Below are 26961 nucleotides of genomic sequence, written 5' to 3'. Positions count from 1 at the left end.
TAAGGAAGTCAAATTTGGGCTGAGATCAGAATGAAAAAGGGCCAGCTAAGCTATGAACCGGGTTAAGTGTTTAATGGAAAAGAAGCGCACTGAACAGGGGCAGGAAGGAGCTTGGATATGTGATTTAAGAATGGAAGTGGGATGGGGCAGGGGGAATGGGCTGGGGTGCAGAATGGACAAGGGAGCAGGAGTGAAAAGTGATGTTAGGAACTATAGCAGTTGTCCAGGCAAGAAAGAGTGGCTTGGAGTTAATGGTGCCAGCAGCGAAGAGAAACTGGCAACTTCAGCACATTTTGCTAGATGTTGGTCATAGCCTCTGAGGAACAAAGGGTAACTTCTAAGGTTGGTCTGAGTACCTGAATGGGTAAGTGCACAGTGGTATCATTTACTGAGTTGAAGGCAGGAGGAAAGGAGTGTTAGGGAGAAATGTCAGAGTTCCTTGACATGCCACGATCTCCAACAAAACCTCCTTATACTGGGCCACATTTCCCCAACTCCTTACCTATTTGAAAATGCTCTAATTCCTTCCTTTCCTCTCACCCATGCCTACAGCAACCCCTCTCAAAAAACCACCTCTTAAATTTCCCTGATTTACCATTCATTGCATTTATCCCCTAAATTGAATAATTCATTCCTCTAGACTTCCTGGAACTTATTTCTACTTCTCTTATAGCACTTCTACTTTGCAATTAAATTATATATATACAGTTGACCCTTAAACAACACAGATTTGAACTGCGTGGGACCACTTACAGGTGTAATTTTTCACCAAATACCCACAACAGTACTACACAATCTGGGGTTGGTTGAATCCGCTAGGCGGACAGACTGCAAAGTTATATGCAAATTTTCAACTGTGCTGAGGGTCTGCGCCTCAACCCTGGTGGTGTTTGAGAGTCAACTGTATACAAAATTTCTCAGAATGTAAGCTCCTTGTCTCAACCATCTTTCTATTTTTGACAGTACTGTCTTTATCTGCAAACATGTTACCTTGATTACAAAGCCCTTACAAATATAAGTTATGCTGCTAGGATCTCATAAACACACATTATTTAAATTAAAACAAAATTTAAGACAATAGTCAAATTTTTTCTGCATATCATAGTAGCTGAAATCTAAAGGGATCAACATCAGAAAATATACAGAAGAAATGTAACAAAGGAGACAAAAACTGCAAATTAAATCAATAGAAATTAAGTAGATCAATTTATTTTTTGTGTATTTCACAAGTATAATTTTGGAAGGGCTATTTGACAAATTTCAGCATTAACTGCCAACTCCAGATATATTCAACAAAAAAAGGCATTTGCTCTTGGCCCTTTTAATACAGGCAGCTGTCCTATTGCATCACAAAGATGCAGTTAACAGGTTTGAGGGCATATTAAAGAAATTAATTTTTCTTTCAAATGCTGTTTAATTGATAAATAACATAACATGAACATACATTAATGGTTGTCATGACCATCGGTGATTTGCAGATAGTAAAACTTATAGGCCTACCTATTTTAAAAAAGCAGAAACTAGTAAAACAGTATTAAAATCAGTTTTATCAGTTAATCCTTAGATTAACAATCCCAGGATGAGACTTCTTTGATCCCAATTTTACAAGGTGTGGTGTGGCATCAGGGGGAGAAGGGTTATGGGGGAAGGCTGGCAGTGCATGCTGAATTGCAGAGTTGGGACAGTGGCTCAAATATGTCATTATCCAGATTAGGAAAGTGTTTTAGAAAATTTAAAATGGGCCCTTAATTGTGATATTGGGAAGGATGTTAAGGCTTGAAAATTCATCAGCCCTAAATACCATTTAATGAATGCTATCATGGGGCTTAAGAAATAAGCAGGGATGGGGGTGGGGTGTGAAGTAAAATGAGGTGAAAAAAGAAAATGAAAAATGGAAGAAAAGTCTCCAAATGCTGGGAAATGTGAAAAGGCCACCACAGAAAACTGCTGTAGTTGCCACTCAGACGTGCTCTTCCTATAGGCTACCTGCCCCTGGATCACCAAACACCAAGTTTATAGCACAATTTAAGTAGAGGTCACATTTCAGCATTGATAAAACTTCACTAATTTGGATTCAGAAAGAATACATGTCTGATTTAGTAGAAAGTTTCAATAAATATTCAGAAGTAAAGTTTTTGTTACATCAAGTAAAAGGAGCAACAAATTCTAAGTGACGTAATAACAAGTAGAGGCCTTGATGAACAGTTAAAACTTATTCTTAGGTGAACAGCACAACAATATTGAGTAACTGGTAAACAGAGTGCAGACATGCTCCTTCTCGGTTCACCAAACAATTCAATAATCCTTACTATCCCAACATGCCAATAACAATAATTGTTAAGTCAAATGTAGGCTTTTAAAATGTTTCTCAGAAGTGTACTATTGAATACAAGCTGCTGGACATGAAACAGGTAATTAAGCTCAGAATTTAGCTAATTTTCTTGAAGTATCTGTTATGTCCAACTTCCGTTTACTCCACATTTCATTTATAATAAATAGGACAATGATTAAAATTGGCCATTTCTCAAACCACAATTCTGAAATCTAAGCTCATCTAGTCAAAATCTTCATTCAAGCAATAGTGAAACAGCCTGAAAATGTCTACCTAAAACTAAGTTTTGAAGCTGAACAAAAATAGAAGAATGTAAAACCTCTATCCCAAGCACCAATAATGGAGATTAAGCAATTATACCTACAAATCCTTAATAACAGGTCTTTCCTGAGGGAAAGTCCTGATTATTTAAACACTGTGACTTTACAGAAGGCAGGTTGGTTTAATGAGAAAATTTACTTGTAATAAAAAGACAGTGACAGTATTTTATTTTGGGCACTTACTCAGTATTTCACAGATCCTCAACAAGTTTTGAGGTAGGTTAAATATTAGCATTGTATTTTACAAACTAAAACAAGGGCAGAGATTACAGCACTTGTCACGAAACACAGCAGGAATCCTACCATAATCAAGAATAACATGGTCTCATCTTTCAGATTAATCTTCTTCGGTGTGTATGTGAATTTAATGGTGATAGCTTGCAAAGTCATTAAAAACAAACAAACAAACAAAAAAACCACTAAACATTACAGAAGTTCTACTTTGGGGTATTTTGTAACTCTTAAAATCAGTCCTACAATGATTAAACATACTTTGGAATATCCTTACTCCCATTACAAATCTATTTATAACCAATCCTTGTAACAAATTAGCATATTACTGATTTTGTTGTTTTCTGTCTTTTAAGCTGGTGGAGCAGGAAGATAATCAACAAGCTCCATAGAGCACCAGGCAGCCTGGAAGTGCAGGTGCTATGTACGTGCAACGCATCATCTACGGCGATTTGGGGTCACAGGAAAGCAGGTGTACAAATGGAGCAAAGATCCAGAAAAGATGCCTGGATCCAAAAGAGGGGAGGCCCTGCCCAAGTTAAAGATGAAGAAAAAATACTATCATCTCAGGCTGTGGATTCTTATCATCATGCAGCAGTATGTATGATGCACTACTCCTAAAAGAACAGTAAATTTGTCCCAGTAAAGTCTGTTAGTTAAAGTTCTTACTAACTAGAGTTACCACAAGTTCTTTACAAATAAAATTAAAATTACATTTTATTAAAGTGACATCTATAGAAGCAAAACACCTAAATATTTATCATGAATATGTTCCACCTATCATGTAAATTACTCTAATTGTCACAAACCTAATTCACTTAGCTCATTATAATTACTTAAAACCCAGCTCATCCTGACATAGGTTCCTGGGCCCGTCTTCTCAAGTATTTGTTTCATTATAAAGTTCCTTTTATTTAAACAATTGTCAAATATTAGTAATAATTCAGGATTAAGAGTAGTTAATTAACAACTGGGAAATTATTAAGGAAAATATCATTACTGTGTTAGAAAATATAGCATTCAGCAGAGCAGACTTCAAGAGTAAAGATACAGACATCTATGCTTCTGAATAGACTGAACAGCACAGCCCAACACAATGTGAGTCAAAGAAGCCAGGAAAAAAAGGAGGAAGGGGCCACAGGAGGCAAAGTATTTTATTCTAGTGTCCCCAAAATTGACTGTGGAAGTAAAAAGTTTCTATATTAAAAAAGTTTATATAAATTACATGAATTATAATTTTCATAGAAGTCAAAATGAAGTGTTCTGCATAGGACAAAAGATATGCCTAAGCAACATATCGTATTTGCACAAGGCCACTGGATGTCATGGATTATTAGTGATGCATGGAAAAGCTTACGTCTGCGGCAGACTGAGCAGAGAGTTCAGTTTGGTATTCTATGACCCCATGACTGTAAACTACTTTCTATACAAAAGCTCTAATGAGATACAGAGTTTTGTGTAGGAACTCTTGTGCTTCTGGTTGGCACATCATCTACTTTTTCATATGTGAAATTAATAGAGACATTTGTGAGAGGTTGTGCAAAACTATTGTATTTACAAAAATGGCACAAAAGTGAATTCAACAGTCAATGCACATGCACACTTCATTCACATCTTCAACAACAAAACGTATCCTAACACTACAGAACTGAATAAGAATGCTAGCTTCAACAGCAGCTGTTAAGCACGAGAGTCACATAGTTACACCAGAATGGGCAAATATTGCCCAAGTAAAATTCTATTGTTAAAGCTGAAAACAGATTTAAGGCCATTCAAGTTCAAGCACAGGATACAAATCTTTCGGAGCCCCATCTATGTGTTTGAAATATGTGACCTTTCTTCTAACTTGTGGTCTTAAACTTCTGTTTTACAAAATCCAAAGGAAAAATACAGAAGAAATCAATACAATAGAGGTTATATTAAATAAGAGTAACATACAAAGCTGTAATTAAGATGAATTAAAGAAAGCCAAAACATTAAAATTGTAAAACTTGCTTGTTACTTGTTGGAACCAGCCCTACACTAGGAGTTAGGTAATATATACAATTACTTTCAAGTAGATTGATTACTTTATGTTGCTCTAACATGTTCTTTTCATCAGTGCACTGTTAAGCTAATAAAAAACCCTACACATGTGTATTCCTTTACAATAGCAGCACACACTACCGCTACCTGCAAAGCCGTCAGTCTCAAATGACTTAGTGAATGAAAGGAAATAAAAAGCAGAGAAGTAACATATTAAGGAGAAATAACAGGAATTAGAAGATTCATGCAGTTCAGCTCTTTTAATCAGCCAGCCAGCTTGCTAGTAACAAGAGATGGCTTCCGCTGAGGAAGGTCCTGTGGAGTGGGAATGTGGTCACCAGTGACCTCTGTCTTATCCGGGGCTGCAGTAGGAAGCTGCTTGTTCTTCATTTTTGCTTTAGCCATGTTGTAATCCCCAGAATCAAAATATTTTTGCTACAAGGAAAAAAAAAAGTCAGATTAGAGTTTAAAAGCTTTCCTATGCAATTACACTGGTTTAAGATGTAGCTGTGACCCTGTACTGTTGATATAAAATAAGCCTTAAAATATTAAAACAAAAACATTAATTACATAAAATAGCTATGCCTCTGTAGTGAGTCCTCTCGTAAGTCAACAACTGAGAAGTCAGGCAAGAATCCCCCCTTCCTCAGGCTCACTTACCTCATTCTAGTTCCAGTATGGAACCGTCAAGACTGACATCAACTTCCACATCAATCTATCTGCGAATGAACAGTCCTGGACTTAAAGAGTGAGGAGCGAATCTTTCATTTACTAACAGAAAAACCAGGGTGAAATTCTTGCTTAAATGATTTTGAAAATAAAAACACATAATTCACCAACTTGCATTTTGGATGCGCCACCCCCGCCTTCAAGCAACCTTACAGTTATTAAAAATTATTACTTAAAGTTGCTGGTGCTCTGTCATCTAAGATGAACATTTCTGTTAGGATTTAAACTATTTGAATTACAGCAGTGTACTAAAATAAAAATTAGGGTTAAAATATAAATGCTAGGGTAATGGAAAAAATAAACTCTTTAGAAATTATCATCTAAAATACACATCCCTATCCTTTACCACCACTTCACCTAAGACACTAAGTAAAACTATCACTCCTCGTAGTTGGAGAGATGACTAACGTAAAGACCATACCCTTTATCACTAAAATAGAAACTGTGGAGCTAAATATCAACCTTAATATAGTCTACATGAGTTAATCTGTTACAGAGCAAAAATGGATGAATTTGCCTGGGTTCTGACTTCCACCTATCAAGCTTAGCCCATCTTTATCAAGAACCTGTTATACTACATGTGAGGCACTGTGTCAATCTTGAAGAGAGATACAAAGATGGGTAACAGTCAAGTAAACCCATTACTATTCTGTTTTAAGTACACAAGGTGCTACAGTTATCCAAAGGAGAAGAAAGTAATCTCTGCCTATTGTGTAGGCAAGAGGGAATAATTCAGATTATGAGATGAGGGCATGGACAAAGGGTGAAGGGGGAAAAATAAAAATATTTTCTTTGAGACTTCAGAGATACCTCAAGTGGTAAATGAAGTAGCTCGGAACTCACAGCTTAGTCTAAGACCGTGGAGTGGCCTGGAAAAAGGTCTCACTGGATGCCTCCCTCCAGGGACTATTCTTTGATAAGCATGTGGCGGACGGCCAAAGGGTCTATAGTTAGAAATCGCTTTTCACATGTCATTATTCATGTAACATATTATAGGAAACTTGGACCAGGCCTTTCTAACGTTTGTTGCAGCTTCATTTCTGCATGTTTTAAAATGTGTAGTGAAAAAAAATCTCAGAATCTCTATGTACTGTATTACATTAGAGAGCTACTTCTGCCTCTAAAAAGAACAAAGCAGCTTGCCAAATTTTTGAGTAAGAAGCACAAAATGAGAAATTTAACGCACAGTTCAAATCTTAGGCAATTTTTTTCCAATGTAATAAAGTCAGTTTCTAATGATACCTATTTTATAGTCACCAAAGGTTCATCATAAGGGATCCCACTTAACTGTAGATTAAGCTACTTTCTTTGGGGAAAAGGAATTAAATTTACTTAGTGTGGCTAGAGACAAAATTAAAATCAATGGTTAACAATTATAACTGCTCAAAGGAGAGAAATGAACTAGACCAGTGTTTCTCATATTGGGAAAGAAACAGTCTGAGAAGGCAGTATTATTTGTCTTTAACAATTAAAAAATTTTGTATCTTAAGTGAAAATTTTTAAAAAAATTAACATACTCTGAATCATCTAGATGACACTTTTATACAAGCCTCCACCCACTCCAATTTAAAGGCCATACTTACATCAGTATTAATAACTACACTGACACTAACTGATCACCAAAGTGACAATATTTAAATTTTAAGGCTAAGTTTCTTAAAACTGGATCTTCGGTTTTCTTGGAAGTTCACAAAACTCCACAAATAGGAAAAAACAAGAGGCTAGACTGCTTCTTGAAACCCCTCACATGTCATATTGTTAAAAGCCTAAAATAGGGGTCTGAATAACATTAAGGATAATAAACCAGAAAGGGACTGAATATAAATGATATCCATCCAATCACTATTCTCAAATGAAGAAGAAACTGTTCAAAGATACTAAGATTACTTGCCAGCTTCCTATTACGACAGAGGAAAACTACAACCCTGTAACCCAGATATTTTTAAAAAATCAACTCTTTTAACATAGTGAGAAATGATGGCTGAATATAAGACTTCATTTCCCTCATACAAAAGTGCTTATTCATTGACTTTTTGATAAAATACAGAATCATTCAAGAGCTCCCTTCTCAAATTCTATATAATTATTTGATTCAAGAGGCATTTTCTTATTGACAACCATTTATATCTGTAACACCAACTCCAAGATACAGTGTATATAAATTCTAACTTGAAGATACCTAGAGTCATAAATAGTTGAAGCTAGAGAAAAATGACAAAGACAACAGCCCAAATGTCAAATAGAAAGCCTGTCAGCCTAAGTTATACTGAAGATTAGCTAACGAATGTTTGCTGAACACTAATAATCAGTCAAAACCTAAATCCAAATAATAATTTAATAATCAAAGACTATGTAATTTATTTCATAATTAAAATCATACCTGATGGGACCATTTCAAAACGAGACTTGGTACAAGTATGTTCTACATAGAATGTAGAACATGTTTCTCATTCTGCTTTTTATTTATCCCCCATCTTGTGGTCTCATAATGCTTTGTTTTCCTTCTAATTTTATTAAGATATAATTGACATCCAGCGCTGCGTAAGTTTAAGGTGTAGAGCATAACGTTTCGACTTAACGTACATCATGGAATGATTTCATTAAGTTTAGTGAACATCCATCATCTCATAGATACAAAACAGAAATTTAAAAACATTTTTTCCCCCTTGTGATGAGAACTCTGAGGATTTACTCTCTTAACTTTCATATAAAACATACAGCAGTATTAATTACATTTATCCCTGTTGTACATTACATCTCTAGCACTTATTTATAACAGTAAATTTGTACCTTTTGACTACCTTCATCCATTCCCCTCCTCACTCCCTATAATTACGCTTTTTAAATAACCACATGGTATTTTATTTTGTTGACTTATTACAATTTAACTATTTCTCTGCTGCTGAATAGTGATGCTGCTTCTAATTATAAAGCTACAAAGTGTACCTTCTAACGTGAAGATATTTTCCTTATATTGAATTGTACCCTTAGATTAATTCACGAATGATTAGTCATTCAAATATGAACAATTTCTGTAAATCTTGATCCATATCCCTTTCCACAAAGAGTAATGCTACACACAACAAAGAGCATATTAGCTACATTCACTTCAACCTCACCAATGGGTATTATTTTAAAATTTTTTTCTAATTTAGTTATAGGTATACTATGGTATAATTGTTCTAATTTACATTTCATTAATTTCTATCATGGATTAACATTTTTCTGTGTTTAATAACAATACTTCCTCTGTTAAAATCCTTTATCTAAGCCACCTTAATGTTTTTCTTGTATATTTGAAAAACCATTTTATGTGTTACAAATATTAACTATCATTTTTGTAATAATATTCCCACCAAATTACTTTCAAGGAACATGGATTTTATTTTATATTTTGGTATAATTCTTCCTTGTCATTCTATTATTTCAAAGCTGTGAATGTTATTCTTTCATATAATTAAAAAATACCATTTTATATCTTGCCACTTTTAAAAGTAACTTTTTAATCTAAAATAATGTTAAAATGGAGTAGAATGGTGGTTACCAGGGGCTGGGGGGGGGGGGGAATGGTTAATAGGTACAAACTTTCAATAATAAGATGAGTAAGTTCCAGGGATCTAATAAATAGACAACATGGTTAACTACAGTTAACCATACTGGACTGTATATTTGGAAACTGCTATGAGAGGAGAGCCTAAAGTTCTCACCATAACAAGAAAATGGTAATTATGTGAGGTATAGGGCATGTTAGCTAACCTTATTTTGGAAAGCATTTAGCAATATGTACATGTATCAAATTATTACACCACAGACCTTAAATTTACACAATGTTATATGTCAGTTATATCTCAATAAAGCTGGGAAAAATATCCTTTTACAATCTGGTTTACTTGAGAAAATAATCCATATATAACTACAGCCAATATATACACAAGTAACACACACACATCTGGCGGTAGGTAAGGTACAGAGCTATATACGCAGACACTCATTTCACAATCTCTATTGGCAAACTGAGTTCACAGGGCTCAAGCATTTGAAGATTACACATCAGAACTTACCCCTTTCTGCAACCGTTTCCTTAAAAAATCTGAACCTCCAGGCTTTTGCCCCAGATGAGGATATCTTGCTTTTAATTTTGCTTCTTCAGCTTTCTCTGGACTAGTCACTTTATCTTCCATTTCCTGAAATAATTTTAAATCAATTACTTCTTTATTACAATTCAGTTATTTTTGATAATTCTACCTCTTGACTATCCGGACTCTGACTTTAGTTGTCAAATGCCAAATAACGCAGCATCTGACTAAGAAATCAAGTGCAGAGGCTTTTTAAAATGTCTCTGTCTTGTTTTTCATATGATCCATGTGATAGCTCTATTATAGCTGTGAGGCATGTTTAACACCCCACACACTGGATAAAAATATCAAGATAGCTCAGCTCTGAAGTCTTGCTTGCCATTACTTTCCAGTCATGTATAACACATTTATAGTTAGTCACCTTCTTTAGAACTCATCAGCTCTTTGCCCATATTTAGAGAACCATTTTAATACTGTTAAAGTAAAAAAGATCTTTTTGATCTCGTTTGTTCAAAATCATGTATAGCTGGAAGCTCTGAGACTCTTTAATAGAAATGAACAGCAACCTACCATCATATATTCCTTGAATAACTCAATGCAGAAGACCTTGTTATTTTTAAAAAAGAGAAACATCATCTTTGTCAATCTTTACATCTGTGTATTTTATTGCCAACTTTCTCCCCGTATTTAATGACAAACACTGTTCATGCAAAGATCCCATTCTTTAATAGATCAAAAACATGTTTTCTGACAAAGGACTGTCAACATCTTAAGCCTATTTGCTTTTAACTTTAAGAAAACAGACTTTTTCTCTTCCCAAGAGTGATATTTTATAGGGAAGCAGTATTACCACTTCATGGCAACTACTGCAGAAGAATGAATCAAGAACAGGGCTGCCTTGATAGGGAAGGCTGAGCAATGACAAGGCATTTTCTCGACTCACTGTCAAAATGGACTCACTTCTGCATACCAGGCTCAGCAAGATCACACACCTCTGCATATCTTGATTCTTACAAGTTATTAATGAATAGTCAAAAAGCAGGAATGTTATCCACAAATGCCAAGCCCGTTGTTCTTGCATCAATCGAGGAACTGAAGAAACAACTTCATATAATTTTTGCATGTCTTCCTCAAAAGTACATTCATAATGTTTTATAATTAGCTTTATTCACCTTATAGATTGTCAATATTTTTTTTTCACCTTGAACAGCTTCTTTATGTGTTGTTGTATCTTCTCATTTTTAGTCTTGGAGGATTTTGGAAAAAAAAAAGCTGCTATCAAACATACATTCTCTATGAGGCCTCTTTTATGTGTACGCTCCTTTCTGCTTCAAATGTTCTACTCTCCTCTGTTTATGCTGCAGTTTCATGCATCTACATATTTTGATTTTTATTCTTTTTACCATGTTATCATTTACTCACTTGATGTACAAAAAAATTCAACTATGTGTGCTTAATCAGAGACAGAGACTCCGTTAATAAAATAGTATCAGTGATTCTGCCAGTCATTTCATTCAAAAAGGGTAAGCCACAAGGAGCTCTGCTCAAGTGTGAGGTGTGTGATGCTAACCTGCCATTCCCATGATGGTCTCAGTCCCTTAGTGTGATCTTTCAGAGTGTAAGCATGTCAACATACTCTTTATCATTCCAGTGTTTAAAAACTTAGTCCCTACAAAACAAGTCAACTATCTCAGCTGCCAATCAACTGAAGAATCAGCCCAGCCATCTGTTCAAATGCATCTTAGACAAAAACCTGACCACCACTTGACCTACTGAGAACTGATGGGTCAGTCTCCAATGTGATCATGACTTTGCTGGGATTTTTCAAGGGTGATTTTATTATTTTTTAAAGCATTTTCTTTTTATTCAAATATATGCAAATCAAATGGTAAAAAATATAGAAAGTTAGATTTGCATTGTATTAGCCTTTTAAAAAATTTGTATTTTTATTGAAGTGTACGGTCAGTTTACAATGCTGTGTCAATTTCTGGTGTACAGCACAATACTTCAGTCATGTAGGAATATACATATATTCGTTTTCATATTCTTTTTAACCATAAGTTACTACAAGATATTGAATATAGTTCCCTGTGCTATACAGTATAAATGCGTGTCATCCTTGCGCAGGGGCCATGCTGATCTCTGTATCATTCCAATTTTGGTATATGTGCTGCCGAAGTGAGCACAAGGGTGATTTTATAAACATGATTTTTGCTTTACTAACTTTAGAGCCTAACCCCTATATAAGATGTAACTACATTGTATTCATCATGAAAACTGGAGAAATAATATAAACTTAAGGTTCATAGTTCAGCATAGGAAAGTGGGCTGAGTCACTGCAGAGACTCAGGCTCAGCGTTCACTGAGGCTTCACTTCACTAGTATAGCCCCAGGGTATTGGTACTGCTGCAATTTAGAAGTGGAATCTAAAGATAGGCAGAAGACCTAAACAAGCAATTCTCCAAAGAAGACATACAATGGCCAAAAGGCACATGAAAAAAATGCTCAATACAGGGAAATGCAAACAAAAACGTCATTCAAATGTCCACAAACGACAAATGCTGGAGAGGGTGTGGAGAAAAGGGAACCCTCCTGCACTGCTGCTGGGGATGTAGTTTGGTGCAGCTATTGTGGAAAACAGTCTGGAGATTCCTCAAAAAACTAAAAATACAGTTACCATATGATCCAGCAATCCCACTCCTCACTATATATCCAGAGGGAACTCTAACACAAAAAGATACACACACCTCAATGTTCACAGCAGCACTATACACAGCAGCCAAGACATACAAGCAACCTAAACGTCCATTGACAGATGACTGGATAAAGAAGTTGTGGTATATTTATACAGTGGAATACTACTCAGCAATTAAAAAAAGAATGAAACAATGCCATTTGCAGCAACATGAATGGACCTGAAGATCATCATTCTAAGTGAAGCAAGCCAGAAAGAGAATGAAAAATACCGTATGATATGACTTATATGTAGAATCTTAAAAAAAAAAACGGTGGGGGGAAGAGGACATTAATGAATTCATCTACGAAACAGAAACAAACTCCCAGACATAGTAAACAATCTTATGGTTACCAGGGGGGAGGGGATGGGAAGGGATAAATTTGGGAGTTTGAGATTTGCAAATGTTAACCATTATATATAAAAATAGATAAACAAAAAACTTCTTCTGTATAGCACAGGGAACTATATTCAGTATTTTGTAGTAATCTTTACTGAAAAAGAATATGAAAACAAATATATGTACATATATGCTGACTAGGACATAATGCTGTACACCAGAAATTGACATATTTGTAACTGACTACAATTAAAAAAAAAAGAAGTGGAATTGGTAGGGATCTACTCTTGGGTTCCCCCTGTAAAGTTGTTTTTTAAATTGGTTGACATTAAATTTAAACACTGGCTGAAAAGACTCCAACTTTTCAGTCCCAGCACCTTCAAATTAAAGGTGTTAACAGAGTCCTACATTTCACTGTTTGATTTGAATGATCAGTTCTCTATATCTGAGAACAACTCCCTAAAATTTCTAGTATGGGGTAGCAACTTTTTCTAGATTCCAGTGTTTCTTCAGGTTCTCCCCATTTTATATATGAGGAAAAACTTTGTATACAATATGCCATCTTATCTGGCATTCCCTTATTTTAATAAGGAATATATTTATATATAGTCATATATAATGAATTGAATGAAGTGATTCAGTTAACTTGAAAGTTTACTATTACAAGAACAATTTAGGCAAAACAGCACCTACAGCTGAAAAAGTATCATTTAGACTTATAATAAATTTGCAATGTGTCCTAGAAAAACAAACCAATTCTTGAACTTTGTCAAATGCAAAGCAAAATGGCAAGTCCCTGTTACTTGCCATTTTGTAGATTCAGAATTTCAGCTGTATTTAATACCTAAAAGGGAAAAAAATATGACCAAAGCTACATTTTTAAAATGTAGTCAATACCATCAAGACATCTACAATACTCTTAATGGATCATACAGAAACATTCTTAAACCTTTTGCAGATATAGACAGTTCTAGGACTTTACTGAGAAGCAAGTTCAAATGCTTGGATGTTCACCAACGTTCTGACACAGGTACAGATTTTCTTGTGAAGTATTAATAACACATCAGGCGGTGGACTGCGTCCGTGAGCATTCAGGCCACACTTAACCCTTCTCTAAACACTCCTCTGAATCACTACAGTTAGAAGCCTGAAAGTACATTTTCCAGACTGCATTCCTGTAAGGTTCTGCCAATGGCATCTATACCAGATTAAAAGCTATGGGACAAAGAATCCATTCTGTTCCTGGTGATGCCACCAACAAAGTGCAGGCAGCAGTAGCTCCTGTGAGTTCCTGCCAGAGGGCATCGAGCACAATATAGTAGCCACTGTAGCACCTACATGAGATGGGGGTGGAGGACGCTGGACTAGGAAGAGTGCTCACTCTTACTGGGTCAAAGGCTTTTTGTAATCCCACACCTCTAGAAACATCTTCTCCCTTTTGCTACTCTATCCTCTTCAACAATTTGTAACCTAATCCCCTAAATCATATCCCTTTCTGTTTGAAATAACCAAAGTGGTTTCTATTCTCCAGAACAGGACACTAACTGATACAATCAGGTATAAGAAGCAATTTATCCCTATAGCCATGTTAAAAAATGCAAAGAAGGACACAAAATTTGGTGTAACTGCATGTTTCTGGACATCCTTCAAAGGAATTTCTAAACATTTATTCTAGTTAGAATGGAAATACATCCCTCAAAAGGTTTGAGATAAAGAAGGAAATAGCAAACAAAGAAACTGATATACATGCATGTATACTGACAGGTCACTTTTCTAACTTTTCCCCAGCTTTACTGAGATATAATTGGTACATTCACTTTCTTTATTATTGTATTATTTTTTAATTCTTTTTTGTTTTGGGGGGAAGAGGTCATTACTTTTTTTTTTTTTTAAGAGGAGGTACTGGAGATTGAACCCATGACCTCGCCTGTGCTAAGCATGTGCTCTACCACTTAAGCCATGCCCTCTGCCCCCTCACTTTTCTAATTTTAATGTTTTAATATGTGAGGTTAAAAAAAAAAAAGAACAAAAATATGTAACAGTATTTTTAGAGTTTAAATGCTCTATATTCCTGTATCATTTAGAAAAGGATTTATGATATTAATCATACATTTTGTTTAGTTAAGGATGCATGGTAAAATTTCAAGAGGAATCAATGTAACAATAGAAATAAAGTACACAGCTTCCAAAACTAATAATAGTAGGGGGGTAAAAGGGAAGAAGAAAATCAATCAATTGAAAAGAAGAAGAGTTGGGGTGGGGGGCGGAAGAAGAGCAAGAAATGAGAGGGAAAAAAAAAACAGACCAAAAGCTTTCTCAGGGATACAGAGGATCTAATGTTCATGCCTCTTTAAAAAAAAAAAAAGTCTCAAAATATATAAAGCAAAAATGGACAGAATTACAAGGAATAACTGATAAATCTATCAGCAAAGGAGATTTCAACACATCTTCCTCATACTGGTAAATGAAAAAGACAAAGCAGTCAAAGCACGTGACTTTAATTCTGCACCCAACAATTAGAAAATACATACTCTTCTCGGGGGAGGGTGTTGCTCAGCATGTGTGTGCTTAGCATGCAAGAGGTCCTGGGTTCAATCCCCAGTACCTCCAATCAATCAATCAATAAACTTAATTACCTCCCCCTCCAAAAGACAGACAAAAAAAGATTAAAAAAAAGAAGAAAATACATATTCTTCTCAAGTACAAATGGAAAAACTGACTAAGTACTAGGCCACAAAGCAAGTCTTAACCATTTTCATCCAGACCACAATCTACGACTGCAATTCATAAGATTAAAAGTCAATTATTTAAAAATGTATATATCCCTGCCATGTGGAAATTAAAGTACAATACTAAATAATTCATGGTTAAAAAAGGAATCACGGGAATAAAAAAATACTTGGAACTCACTGATATTAAAAATTCTATGCATATCAAACTTGTGGAATACAAGTGTCCTTTAAGGGCTTATATTAGGAAAACTAAAACTCACTGACCTATGCACCCAACTTTAGAAGTTAAGACAAAGAACAGAACCCAAAGAAAATAGGAGAAAATAAAAGGCAGATATTAATGAATAGAAAACAAAGATACAATAGAAAGGATCAACAAAAGGGAGAAATGACAAGCTTTACCAAGAAGAATGTATTTTTAAAAAATCAATCTGGTTTCAAAACTTTACTCTCCAAAGGTGTAGAGAAAAGGGAACATTCCTACACTGTTGATGGGAATGTAAACTGGTGTAGCCACTATGGAAAACAGTATAGAGATTCCTTAAAAAACTAAAAATAGAGTTGCTGTATGATCCAGGAATCCCACTCCCAGGCATATATCCAGAGGAGACTCTAATTCTAAAAGATATGTACACCTCAATGTTCACAGCAGCACTGTTTACATTGGCAAAGACATGGAAGCAACCTAAATGTCCATCAACAGATGACTGGATAAAGAAGTTGTAGTATAAAGACAGAAATAGACTCACAGACAGAGAATACAGAGTTGTGGTTGCCAGGGGGTGGAGGGTGGGAAGGGATAGACTGGGATTTCAAAATTGTAGAATAGATAAACAAGATTACACTGTATAGCACATGGAAATATACACAAAATGTTATGATAACTCACAGAGAAAAAAATGTGACAATGAGTGTGTATATGTCCATGAATGACTGAAAAATTGTGCTGAACACTGGAATTTGACACATTGTAAAATGATTATAAATCAATAAAAAAATGTTAAAAAAAAGAATAAAGATCACCTATAGTTTCATCACACACACACAAAAAAAGAAGTTGTGGTATATATACACAATGGAATACTACTCAGCCATAAAAAAGAATGAAAGAAAAAAGAATGAAATGCCATTTGCAGCAAAATGGATAGACCTAGAGACTATCATAGTACGTGAAGTAAGTCAAATAGAAAAATAAATATATGATATCACTTACATGTGGAATCTAAAATAGGACACAAATGAACTTACACACAAGTGAACTTATTTACCAAACAGAAACAGACTCAAGACACAAAACAAACTTATTGTTACCAAAGGGAAAAGGGGGTCAGGAAGAGATAAATCATGAGTCTGGGATTGGCAGATACAAATTACTATATACAAAATAGAGAAATAACAAGATATACCATACATATATATGTATGTATACATACACATATATATTGAATCACTTTGCTATACACCAGAAACTAAAACATCATAAATCAACTATACTTCAATAAAATTAAAAAAAAATTAAGTTACTCTCCATGAAACCTTTGTGTTATATAGCAATTTTATTACTTCTTAGAAACAGAGCTGGAATATGAGTGAATTCACCTAGCTAAGTGGTTTCTGCTGATAATACCTTTGGGAGGAGGAGGGAAGAAGCATTATTCGAATTCTGAAACTTTCACTCTAGGCTACAAACTAGGAAAGCAGAAACCCAGAATATCACAACAGAGGTATATGCTTAGGATGTACCCAAAACCACAAAAAACAAAAACTTAAAAACACTATTTTAAATGATAGTTATTCTCTCGACAAGTAACCTATACCCCAAAATAATCTTTGCTGCATATTCTACAACTAGCATAGGGCCTAACATTTATTAATATTAGGCACTTGCATTTTTGTGAACTATTCTATTGAAATACATTAGCTATCCTTTCTGTAAGTGAGTGGGGGTATAAGGTATAAATATATATATATATATAATCTATATATAAATAAAGGATATCCAAATAATTAGGGATTATTTTATAGTCTGCCATGGACTTGATAGTAAGTCTGAATGATTTATACCACTTTCCAGCCTTCAGCAGGGAAGTTACACAGCAACATTAGGAATAAGAATCTGACCACTCTAAGCAAATTCTCCTCTATCTGCTCAGCAATATGTTCAATGATGCACTAACTGATAAACAAATAGGAAAGATTAATGAAAGCCAATAAATCCTTTGAGATACTGTCAGGAAGGTTCCAATACTGCTACTAACCTTTATATTCTTTAGTCCTATTAAGTCTGTGCTGCTTACCCAGTGCCTGGCGTTTAATGGGTGCGCAATAAAAGTCTACGAATGAATGAATACAACGCACTCCAATTGTTTTTCAAAAATTAAGAAACTTTCTAAACACCAGTTTCCCCATCAGCTTACCTTTGAAATATTTCATGTTATAGTTGATATTTACAAGTTCAGGAATAGAATTTGTTAAGTATTAAAGCTTTGCACAAACAACAGAGACAAGCCTAAAACACTGTTGTACAGCAAACTGCTGAGATGCCAAGGAGAGACATTTTTAAACTTTTCTGAGGATTACCTCAAGACTGCTAAGAATCAATGGTTCACACAAACCAGACTAGCAGGTTGTGCTCCAAACTGAAAATACCCTGAGCCTTTTAGTTACCAAAGGCACTGTCAAGACAGTCCCAAAAAATGCCAATATTAATTGTAATTTTTTTCAACTGGGAAAATGGAAAAGCTTTTTATATTCATTCTTTACTGATGACATAATAAATTATAGTTCTCTTCCTCCTCCACCACTCACAAAAGCACCAAGCATATCTTTTAAACTGAAGAAAATATTTAAATTGAGCTCTACTTAAGTCTTCCCCAGGAAATCTTATTTGATGAATCTCAGTCAAATCTCTAGAAAACCTGTCTTCTAGAGAACCTGCTATTAAGATCTTCTTGAAAAAAATTAAAAACCACAGTATATATATAAAAATATATATACATATAACATCCTTCTACTTTCATTCAGATTTCTTAAATGGGTCTAAGCCAAGGTTTTTATATTTTCATGGTCTCTCTCTCTCTTTTTAACTGCAGTACCAGCATTGCCATTTGTATTGGAATAGTGGTTTTAATGAATTTTTCCCTGAACTTTTCAGTTATCTAACATGTTCTGAACAATGCCAGGTACTATGCTAGGTGCCATGGGAGAAGAGGTAAATAAAGGAGGGTCCCAAGCTTAAAATGCTCACGATGAAAGCAGAATTACGTGTTTTAAGTCTCCATATGACTCTCCCCACCCCCAGGATAAGAGTGCATGCCAGTCTTAGGTTAGTGTTATTCAAAATGAAAGTCCCTGCTAAAATAATGTTTTGTTGTCATTTCAGTGATAATCTAAAAGAAAAATACAAGCATATTCTAGGGCATCTGAATTGCCACTTTTATGTCTAAGCAGTGCTACGGTATTTCTGTGTCTGAGCTTTCATTCATGGTGACTACGACTCAGCAGTACTACCCCATTTGTCCAGGGAACAATGAGAAAAGAACAAAGCTGAATTTAGAAATCTAAATGATGTACCTATGACTTTAGAGTTAAATGACCATACAGCTTACTCTCAAAAGGGAGAACTGAGTGAGTCATCATTTGAACTAGGGGAGTGTTAACTTGCCATACTCAAAACGCCCCTGCACTTTAACAATTGCTACCATCTTCTCAATATATTGGAGATTTAGTTTCAGCAAAATACCATGCCACAGTGAATTAATAATTTAGACTGTTTTTGTTTGTTTTAGTTTTAGAGTGGTATAAAAGATAGTTTATAGTTATTTTTACATTTGTAGTATTTAATTATTACAGCAATAAAAATTGTCTTACAGTTTTCTTAACAAGGGTACACACAGTACTCAAGTAGATGTACAGTGATTTAGCTCTTATTCCCATGTTGAGCTCACTTCCTTTCCTTAATTCTTCAGGGACAACAGGCTATGTATCATAAAACTATAAAAAGTTATTTTGGCTGAATACTTTGGCTTTAATTGAAAGGTCACCTCAGTACACAGACTATAATCTAATTTTTTAGGTCACCTAACTATTCTTCCAAACAGAAGAAACAGGTGATTTGGCCCACAGGAACACAGAAGTGACTCTGCACATTTTCCTCATGTTTAGGGATGGTATCCATGCTACGCGCACTTAACATCTACAGCCAACCCTTAATTCAACAAGGGACATTATATTACTAACACACTTTGGTATTAATGACAGCAGCCCTAAAACCAAAGAATTAAATTTTTAATGTAGACAGAAAGAGAAAACATTCAAGGCAGCCTTAATCTTGTTAAGAGACAAAATATTAGGCTGTCCCAAGTGAAAGCATTTGCACTGCAGAAATCAACACTCTACCTTTGGCAACATACTAACAAATCTCATAAAAGAGAATTACATAGCACCTGTTATTGTACATCAGGTTGATTTTAGTGTTTAGGACAAGACAGCACAAACATGAGTTTGTTGGGTTTTTTTCTGGGTTCCTAAATCCCAAGCAATAATGAACATCATGATAAATATTTTACAATAAATACATAACATTTAATATTACAGTTAGGATTACAATCCTTTAATTACATATCTGTATATATGTATACACACACACACACACACACACACACATTTGCCCCCAAAGTTCACTTTTTAGCAAAGAGTGAATATCCAACATAGTTATCACTGGAATATTCTCGAATAATGTAGTGGCTTGCATTAATCTGTGCTGCTTGCCCAGTACTTGGCATTTAATGGGTGTTTATGATATTGCTTTTTTCTCCAGTTAGTTTACAAATAGTATCATAACAGAACCATCCAATTCAGGAAAAGTTAACATGGCAAAGAACTTATGGAATGGCTATAGAACACTAATCAAATTTCCAGCCTGATTAGAAGCATGGGTGTAATTTGAAGCAGACACTGTTACAAAATCCAAGTATTAGACCAAATCCTATTTATGATAATGCCCTCTGTCTTTTTAAGAAAAGGTATTGGCAACTCACCATAAACAATTAAGGAAACAAGATATCATGGACCTTTGTAGGCCAGCCACAAGTACCCAGGAGGGCAGGGCAGCAGAAATAATTACGGTGGCAGAGGGAGCACTAGCCTAGAAAAATAAAAAGCCCTTGTATTTTACATTTATATTTATAATTTGAATCCTACTGATCCGTGGCATATTTCTGTACACCAGCAAGATATTACAAATGAGTTTACAAAATGTTCCTATTACCACGAAAGACGTAATCAACTAAGTTGTTAAAAAAAATTTAAATTCCGACCTTTCAACTTTTAGTCAAGTACCATATGCAAATTCCACTGGCTCACATTTCTGAACGACACGCTGCGCCAACGCCGTGAGCTAGCACCTCGTTTAAGCCTTCCAACCACCATATCAAGCAAGGGCTATTATTCTTATTTTACAGATGTGGAGGTTGAAGCCTGAGGAGTTTAGCAACTGACCAAGGTTACACGGCCAACAGTAACTGGACCTGAAATTCCAACCCAGGTCTAACTTAACGCCCAAACACAAGACACCTCCCTTGGAGTTAACAGCACGCAGACAATACAAGTAGTTGGCGATTCATTCTCCGGGGGGAAAATAAAGCTTCCTGAGCCAAGTGAGGCCCACGGGAACACTTAGGTCCCACGCCTAAGGACCGAGTCTCGGGCTCTTGAGTACAAGCAAGTGATTAAGGAAAAATCCGACATGTCGAGGCCTTAGAAAAGGCACGTTTCGGCCAAGACGTGGAGAACGCTTGGACCCCGCACCACGCCAGCTACTATCAGAGCTCTTGCGGGCGACGGATTCCGAAGTGTCTGGCCTCCCAGACTCCGCACCGGCGCCGGGCTGACTCGGGCCGCGCCCCTCCGTTTGCGAGCGGAGCAGGCCGTCACCGGGCCCTCCCGGCTCCCGGGCCCGCTCTCCGCACACACTCACCTTCTGCTCCTCCGCGGAGGCTCCTTCGGGGACTTCCGCGGACATACTGCTCCCTCTGCGGATGAGACGCCGGGAAGAGATGCGATTACCGGGTGGCCGAGGCCGCCCGGCCGCCGCGCCGCCCGCCCTGCTCCCCTAGCGCCCGCCGGGGCCGCCTCCGCCCGCGAAAATGGCCGCCGCTTTATGACGACACTCAGCCCCGCCGCGCCCGGCCGGCGGCCACTGCGACTCTCCGCTGCTGCCGCCGCCTCCCCGCCGCCCCGCTGCCCCTGCCGCGCCGCGCCCTTGCCTACCTTACTCGCTTCTCCCGCTCTGCGACGCCCAATCACTTCCTTCTTTCCTTCAAAGGTCGCGGCTCGCGCCTCACCTCACATCCGTCTGCCGAATTGCTTCCTGGGAATTGTAGTTTATGGGCGGAGCCGTCTCTCCGCTCCCTTGCCTGCCTCTTCTGGTCCCTTTGATCGCAAGAACTTTTCCTATTTCCACTTCCCCAGACTTACCTAGTCGGGTTCTCCTCGCTCCCCGCTTCGCGGCCACACAGACTATTTTGGGCGACCCAAAGCTCTGTGCTTCACAAGTCGGCTTCGCCTGCCTAACCCTATGTGTCTTTCACATCCCCAATACTACGTCATCGCCTCAGGCTTTTCCTGAGCCCCGACACTATACGCCAGACCCACCTCTTAAATGCTGTCACATCTCTGCATAGTTCTTCAACAACGCACGCTGTATTATTAGATAGTATTTGTTGTGATTACTCTATTAATGTCACCTTTCCTGCTCAGGAAAGTCACATGAGGGCATGGACTTCCTCCATATTTGCTTTTATTTTGTTCCCTGAGCCCAGCAATTTCTAGGTAGTCACTACATATCTAATGAAGGAATTCGGCTTTCATTCGTGTGACTATTCCCAGGGTTCCATTCCCACAACTTTACTGAAACTGCTGGCACCAAACCCCTCCAATGACCTTCCTAATTGCCAAATCCTTTAGCTTCACATTTAATTCTTACTCTACTTGACATCTGAATAGTTACTGGCAATATGTGGTAGTTCCAATAAAGTGCCTCTTGGAAACTTGGAATAAGATTGCTCTCTAAGGATTAAACTAGTAAAAAGCAACAGATAATGCAATTCCGTAGGAATTTGGAAACCATCAAAACTCAACCACAGTGTCCTGGGTAGAATCTCAGGCAGGAAGCGTTGCACTGGGATTACAACCTGAAAAACAAAAAGTGCACTCCCTTTGGAGAAAGGAAAGAAGAGGTTTGTCAGACAAGGGAGTATTTAAAATACAAGGGTTTAGGGGGAGGGTATAGCTCAGTGGTAGAGTGCATGCTTAGCATGCAAGGTCCTGGGTTCAATCCCCAGTACCTCCATTAAATAAATAAACAAACCTAATTACCCCCTCAAAAAATAAATGATTAAAAAATAAAATGAAATACAAGGGTTCGAGAGGCCAACTCTTTGACAAGGCTATCCCTTGAGAGTGACTTAAGCTAGACCAGCTGAGAAACTTAAGATCAACTAAATATTCGTTCTCATTTCCTACTCACAAAGTAACCTACTGAAAATTTGCCTTTCCTTTATGCAGACCTACAAGGAGAAAGGAGAATGCACTAGTTAGGCTAACTGAATCATCTAACAGTTGTATTTTTATTAGTAAGTTGTCATTCTGATATATATCTTATATCAATGTATTTGTGAGCTAAAATCAGATAGACACATATATAGCAAATCAGCAATATGTAACTTTAATCTGTTTCTAAAAGATAGTGACACTCTCATGAGGTCAAGTTTGAATTTCTGAGCAGTAGATTTTGGCCAGTGGAGAATTCATAGAGGATGTGCCCCGTTGTGGGGACTGTCTGAGAAGCCATCCTTCCCCAAGTAACACCCCTGTGCATAATGGACCATGTACGTTAATGTTTAAAATTATGCACTAATCATCAGGGCCCTGTTTCTCAGAATTTTCTTCCCTTGACCTCTAGGATACCACTCTCTTGTTCTCTCCTACTTCTCTGGTCATTCCTTCTTAATCTCCTTTGTTGAGTTTTTACTGCCTCCTAAGGGAAAAATTCTAACAATCCTGTTCTTGGATCCCCTGCTCTTCTAGGTTTACACTGAGAGATTACTTCCACCCTCAACTGCCATTTATATATTCCAGGTCAGCAGTGCTGTCCAATGGAACTTTTTGTGATGATGGAAATTTTGTCTATCTGCTATCCATTACAGTAGCCACTAGCCTTATATGAATATTGAGCATGTGAAATGTGAATTTATTTTACTTCATTTTAATTAATTAAATTAGCCACAGGAATTAGAATCAATGAGAAACCCTAAATGGCAGAGATTCTCATTAGGTCTGGAGCAAAGTCAGAGAATTGATGTTTAATCAGAGCTCCCCCTGGTGCTTCTGATGCATACACACAAAAGATTTTTCAGGCTTGGAACTTGGTAGGTGTATTTTGAAAACATCAAAGATCTTTTTGAGGTTTAGGTACCCTAGCTCAAGAGTTTGCAGGATCGAATAAAGGAGATCAGTTATCACACCCCATCCATTCCTCAAACAGCTGAGAGAGGAAGTCTACCCGTATCATTGCTGATACTGTGGCAAACATCAAGAACTGAATACATTTTTAATGAATGAAAGAGACTAGATCAACTCAGGGAAACCAAGTGAGATATGGAGTGCCCAAAACTCTGAGGTTTATTATGGTGACATCTGTGAGCAAAACCCAGGGAACATTACCTGAATAAGCATATCAGACAACTGTAAAAAGAGAAGTTTCAACAACTTGAGTGTTGGAAGTGGAACATGCCACTTCTCTAGGGACTTAGTGAGATGAGAGAACTTTGTATGAACTGGAAATTTTGGAGTAAGGAATTTTTGAATGAATTAAAAAGAACGATGAACAGTGGGGACCGAAAAAAGCTTTGAAAACTTCAAATATTTAAAATCTCAGAAAAGACTTGCCACATTGTGTTTCTAAAACTTACCACAACTGTATTTGCATGCCTCCTGACGTTATACTAAGTTGAATGGCCTCAAGAGTTGTTTGAGGACATGCCTTCCTAAAGTCTTTCTCATAAAAATCTTTTCCCCCCTAATGATTAAAAGGCATTGCCTTATTATATATCACTTATAACATAGCAAATTATAGACTTTTTGACAAGAATATTGATGAAAAGTATATTTTAGTGCTAGGCCACAATTACTAGTGAAAAAAGTGGCAAAATGCCAGTGTAGTAAAGTGGAAAAGATGAGATTTAACTTTTGATTTCAGTCCTGGCTCTTCAACCTACTGACAGTGCGGACTTTGGGCAAGCAGTTCAAGCCTCCACTTGTTTCATTGTAGACTATGTCCATACTCTGTCTGAGTTTTATGGCTCTAAGTATTAAATAACAAATTGCTTACAGTGCCTGGCACATGGTAGGCATTCATATGTTCTCTTTCTCCTCCCACAGTGTCCAAGTTTAAGACACATATCTCTCACAGATAATCTGTGATGGAGTAGAATGAGCTGATTCCAATGCCACACAGAGACAGTCTTAGGGACTGAGAGTGAATGCCTACCATGATGAAAATTCCCCTTCCCATCTACACTGATACTGTGTTCCTAGGTCTAGTAGACCATATGGAGTGTCATATACCAAAATTTTGCACCTCTGCAAAGTGATAGAAGGGCAGAGAGAGGAAGGGGCTATCACATTTACTTTATATAATAGTGTAAAAAGTTTTTAGAGTAAACATGTATTGCACAAATTTTAAAAATTAAATTTCAAAACGAATCATTGATTCACTCACAAAACTGATTAGGGAAGAATAGGGATCCTAAGTATGCAGTCTTTGAGGAAGAAATTTCTTCCTTTCTTTAGCCCTCTGGGAATGAGACCTGGTGGGGTGAAATGGCAGGAGGCGAGAACCTTCTGATGGTACCTTCCAGCCAGTCCCCATTTCATCACTTGTTAATATTTTTCATCCTTATCTGGTAAGAAAATTTCCAAAGACTTTCTGAAGGTTATTTGTGCCCTGGAGGTCCTTTGAAAAGAAAAGTATCACTCATTTTGTTAGTCACTGCCCAGTAAGCCTGCAGTAAGTGAGGGGATCTGTTATCTACCACAGGCAGCAGTGCTGGTTGTCTTCTAGAATCTTTACCTGCATGCCGGCTCTCAGTCTAATGATATAATCTGTGAATACGAAGAGGAGCCATATAGGAAGTGTGGAAAAGTCTCAGCCTATGACAAAAGAAGGGGAGAAAAAGAAGCAGTATTATAGAGACAGTGCCAAGCAAATGAGAGAGACAAGTGCTGGGGAACCTCACCTCACTGGGAAAGTCAACATGGACAAAAAAGATTCTAAGAAGTAGAGGGACAACATGCCAGCACTTGTTTCCCTTGCACAAACTTGGCTAGAAAGATGCATCCAGATGCTTAAATCGTTTTCTTGAAATTTTCTTTAAGATGCCCAGCAAGGTGGAAAACTAGGTACTAGAAAGAATTCTGAAAAGACTACAGTGTGGTATTTATGTTAAAAAGATACCTGTATACACATACATCACTAATTTTTGCATCACTAGGGAGGGTAACGTAGCAGTAACACTTTTTTAAATTAAAAAAAAAGGCATTTTGGTGTTTTAACTACTTGGCATTTTCCAAGTTTTAAATAAAATTGTCAGTATTGACCTTTGTCCAATGTATAAGAAGCCTAGATACATGTATTGAAATACTTAATTAGATGACAGAATCTAAGAGAAGGCACATTAATGTTACTCTCACCACATCCTCTCAATCACACAGACCCAGAAAGGTTACAGGATTCCTGGAATCAGTCCCATCAGATACTATTAGAGCTAGGACTATAGTCCAAACCTTTTGGGTCCTAATCCCATGTTGTTTCCACACACCTGACGATTAAGAACAGATCTTCATAAATTTGTGCCTCTGAAAATGTTTTTATTTTGTTTTATGGAATATAAATAGGCTTTTCTCTTTAAGCTGGTATTTTAAAAGGGATTTTTAAGAGGCTTCTTGCTGACCACCCCACAGCCTGCAGCCACACACCCAACTCTCGTCCAGATACCTTCGTATAGAGTATCCACTAGATGAGTCCCCAAATAAAAACCTTCCCATCTCCCAAATACCAGACTGCACACTTGGCTCTAGACTCCCAGGTTTCCTATGTCTGACCCACTTGAATGGCATGTATTTTCTACCTGATTCACAGCTTTGTCTGAGCATTCCCAGTATTTGCGTCTTGTTATCTGATCTGCTGTTGCCCACTGTCCCTGTACAAAGATCTAAAACCACTCTTCTTTCTAAGGGGGCTGGATGGAAGACTTCTTATGCTCTCAATCAAATTCCCTTTCTCAGTGGTTTTCCCAGTTGCCAAATGCCTTTCATGTGACCCTCCCTGAATGAGAAAGTGATTAACTGGTATGAGGCTCAAGACATCGTCCCTCTCCTTTT

The 26961-nt window shown here is 36.9% G+C and overlaps 1 protein-coding gene and 1 non-coding gene across 3 annotated transcripts; both read right to left on the bottom strand.

The window, feature by feature from the left end:
• Window positions 1-5153: 5153 nt before the first annotated feature.
• ARPP19 (cAMP regulated phosphoprotein 19) lies at window positions 5154-21894 on the bottom strand. Of its 2 annotated transcripts, XM_072962407.1 has the most exons (4): window positions 21790-21894; window positions 21497-21551; window positions 9699-9821; window positions 5154-5343 (listed from the first exon to the last, which is right to left on the bottom strand). In XM_072962407.1, the coding sequence occupies exons 2-4, from the start codon at window positions 21539-21541 to the stop codon at window positions 5173-5175; spliced, it is 339 nt and encodes a 112-aa protein (XP_072818508.1). In that variant the 5' UTR covers window positions 21542-21551; window positions 21790-21894; the 3' UTR covers window positions 5154-5172. The 2 variants fall into 2 exon arrangements, with proteins under 2 accessions (XP_072818508.1, XP_006208393.2); XM_006208331.4 differs by lacking the exon at window positions 21790-21894 and having other exon boundaries at window positions 21497-21757.
• LOC116278056 (U6 spliceosomal RNA) lies at window positions 11795-11899 on the bottom strand. Its single transcript, XR_004187478.2, has one exon. It is a non-coding gene; the product is annotated as a U6 spliceosomal RNA (small nuclear RNA).
• Window positions 21895-26961: the final 5067 nt, after the last annotated feature.

The sequence above is a fragment of the Vicugna pacos genome, chromosome 6, assembly GCF_048564905.1.
Source record: "Vicugna pacos chromosome 6, VicPac4, whole genome shotgun sequence".
NCBI lineage: Eukaryota > Metazoa > Chordata > Mammalia > Artiodactyla > Camelidae > Vicugna > Vicugna pacos.
This window is presented reverse-complemented; position numbering and strand designations above follow the sequence as displayed.

Bases quoted from the DNA above. Each gene is read 5' to 3' on its own strand.
- ARPP19 (XM_072962407.1), bottom strand. From the start codon at position 21,541: ATGTCCGCGGAAGTCCCCGAAGGAGCCTCCGCGGAGGAGCAGAAG. The intron at 9,822-21,496 runs GTGAGTGTGTGC...AAATTATTTCAG, and splicing joins CCTCCGCGGAGGAGCAGAAG to GAAATGGAAGATAAAGTGAC. The intron at 5,344-9,698 runs GTAAGTTCTGAT...TTTTCCTTGTAG, and splicing joins GGAAACGGTTGCAGAAAGGG to CAAAAATATTTTGATTCTGG.